This window comes from Cyprinodon variegatus, unplaced genomic scaffold, assembly GCF_000732505.1.
Source record: "Cyprinodon variegatus isolate N-32 unplaced genomic scaffold, C_variegatus-1.0 Scaffold595, whole genome shotgun sequence".
NCBI classification, from domain to species: domain Eukaryota; kingdom Metazoa; phylum Chordata; class Actinopteri; order Cyprinodontiformes; family Cyprinodontidae; genus Cyprinodon; species Cyprinodon variegatus.
Genome location: NW_015151048.1, coordinates 237,040 through 239,325, shown reverse-complemented (window position 1 = coordinate 239,325; position 2,286 = coordinate 237,040). Strand labels below are relative to the sequence as shown.

At 40.2% G+C, this 2,286-nt stretch overlaps 1 protein-coding gene across 1 annotated transcript in view; it reads left to right on the top strand.

Moving 5' to 3' along the window:
* Nucleotides 1-63: 63 nt before the first annotated feature.
* scfd1 (sec1 family domain containing 1) overlaps nt 64-2,286 on the top strand; it is a 31,536-nt gene continuing 29,313 nt past the window's right edge. The window contains exons 1-2 of the mRNA XM_015392525.1: nt 64-154; nt 1,245-1,367. Of these exons, the coding sequence (XP_015248011.1) occupies nt 119-154; nt 1,245-1,367 (159 nt within the window). The 5' untranslated portion in view covers nt 64-118. The remainder of the gene's footprint in view (nt 155-1,244; nt 1,368-2,286) is intronic.

Here is a 2,286-nt window from a genome sequence, read left to right as displayed (position 1 = left end):
TGTGTGTGTGTGTGTGTGTGTGTGTGTGTGTGTGTGTGTGTGTGTGTGTGTGTGTGTGTGTAGGCTTCTTCACTCAGACAGAGATCCTATTCCAGATGTTCCAGCCATCTACTTCCTGATGCCCACAGAGGAGAACATCGACAGGATTTGTCAGGTGCTCTAATATTGAATATGACGATTCTGCTTCGTTCAATTATTCCTTCTGCTCTGGGAATCGTTAATTAATTATGTTTTTGATAAAACTCCTTTGGCTAAAGCGCCATCAGAACGCGTTTAATCATATTCACCTGCAAACTCTGTTATAATAATAATCATGTGTATATTATACTATTGTACATGTCTGCAAAAACCCTATTTATAGTAATATCCACCTGTATATTATATTAGGTATATATACAGCTGTAAATTTAGTTCATAACACTGGTTATCTATATATCATATTTATAGGACAAATCTATCAGTAAAATTCTGTGTATATTGTTATTAATCTCTATATTTATGCAGTAGAAATTATGTCCTCTACTTATGGAACATTATTTATCCTGCACTTGTTGCTATTGCTATAACTGCATTTCATTGTCTTGCTCCTGTGTAATGACAATAAAGTTAATTTTTTAAGTTTATCACTGCTCAGGACCTGCTCCTGTGCAGCCATGTTGAATGCCTCTCCTTTAGACCGGCTTTGTCTAGCCATTGGTAGGATTTCCTGATATCCACCCCTTCAGTGACGTTTTGGTGGTACATCCCATGTAGGGGCTGATCCTCCCATCATGGAATCTCCAGCACCTTATGATCTGTCCCCTATTGTCTGAGGCTTGATCTGAGTCTCTTAAATGAAACCTTGTGATGGTGTCCTCCCTAACGGATGGGTCCAGGAACGTCTCCCATTTACACACTAGTTCAGTGGTCTCCAGCCCTGGTCCTCAAGATCTATTGTCCTACAGATTTTAGATGCATCCCTGCTTCAACACAGCTGAATCAAATGATTGATTGCCTTTTCAAGCCATTCATTTAATTAAGCTGTGTTGAAGCAGGGATGCATCTAAAATCTGTAGGACAGTAGATCTTGAGGACCAGGGCTGGAGACCACTGCTCTAGTTAAATCATCCGTTTGACAGAAATCCAAGGTTTTTCTGACCTCTGGCCGTTAGTTCGACCTGACAAACACAATTATTCCCACATCAGCATGTTTTTATTCCCACATCTGAAGGAATTAGACTATAACTGCCTCTGTGTTTTTCTAGGATCTGAGGAACCAGCTGTATGAGTCGTACTACCTGAACTTCATCTCTGCCATCAGTCGGAGTAAACTGGAGGATATTGCCAGCGCTGCTCTGGCGGCCAACGCAGTCAGCCAAGTAACCAAGGTAACTTCCTCACATCCATCTTTTATGCTGTTTAACAGCTGGAGGTCAGATTATTTGGGAAACGAACATCTCTAGAAAGGAGCAGCTCTCGTTAGGACAACATGGTAGATCTGCTGCGTTGTTGCTTGTTAGTCATGTATTACATGAACAAGCTGACATGTTGAAGAATCAGAATCGCAATCATTGAAAATGTGGGTTTATATAAGCAGAGTCAAAAATTATTGAAAGGAGTTTTTACTAAAGTGAAACAAGCAGGTTCATGTAGCTAAAATCAGCATGTTTGTTTCTTTAGCTCAGTTAGAAACAATCAACCTAAACTGATCCTCTTCTGTTCTCTGAAAAGCTCCAGATTTCCACTAAAGCTGCTTTCACTAAAAACCAGAAACATGCAGAGTAACAGAAATATATCAGCAGATTAACTAAGCAGAACATCTTTGCTTCTATCATTTAAAGGAGATAATAAGGTGATATTACCTGGTTAGTTTAACAAGCTTAACCTCAGTAACCACAATTAGTAAACATACTTTAGTCTCTCCAAAAGCTGCTCTAAATACAAAAAATGTACAAAAAAATACTGATTTACTTACTTTTTGGTGTTTTTTTTTAAGCGTATGCAATCTCACATTAGATAGTTTTTTTCCGTACCTGACCAAAGGGATGCACGCCCGTCAAGATAGTTTAAAGTTTATTTTTCATAAAAAACTAAACAGTTAAATGCAATTCTGACGTCTTCTGCATGGTTAATGACTATGGGTATGCTGGTCTGACGGGGTATGCTGGTCTGACGGGGTATGCTGGTCTGACGGGGTATGCTGGTCTGACGGGGTATGACAGGGTATGCTGGTCTGACGGGGTATGCTGGTCTGACGGGGTATGCTGGTCTGACGGGGTATGACAGGGTATGCTGGTCTGACGGGGT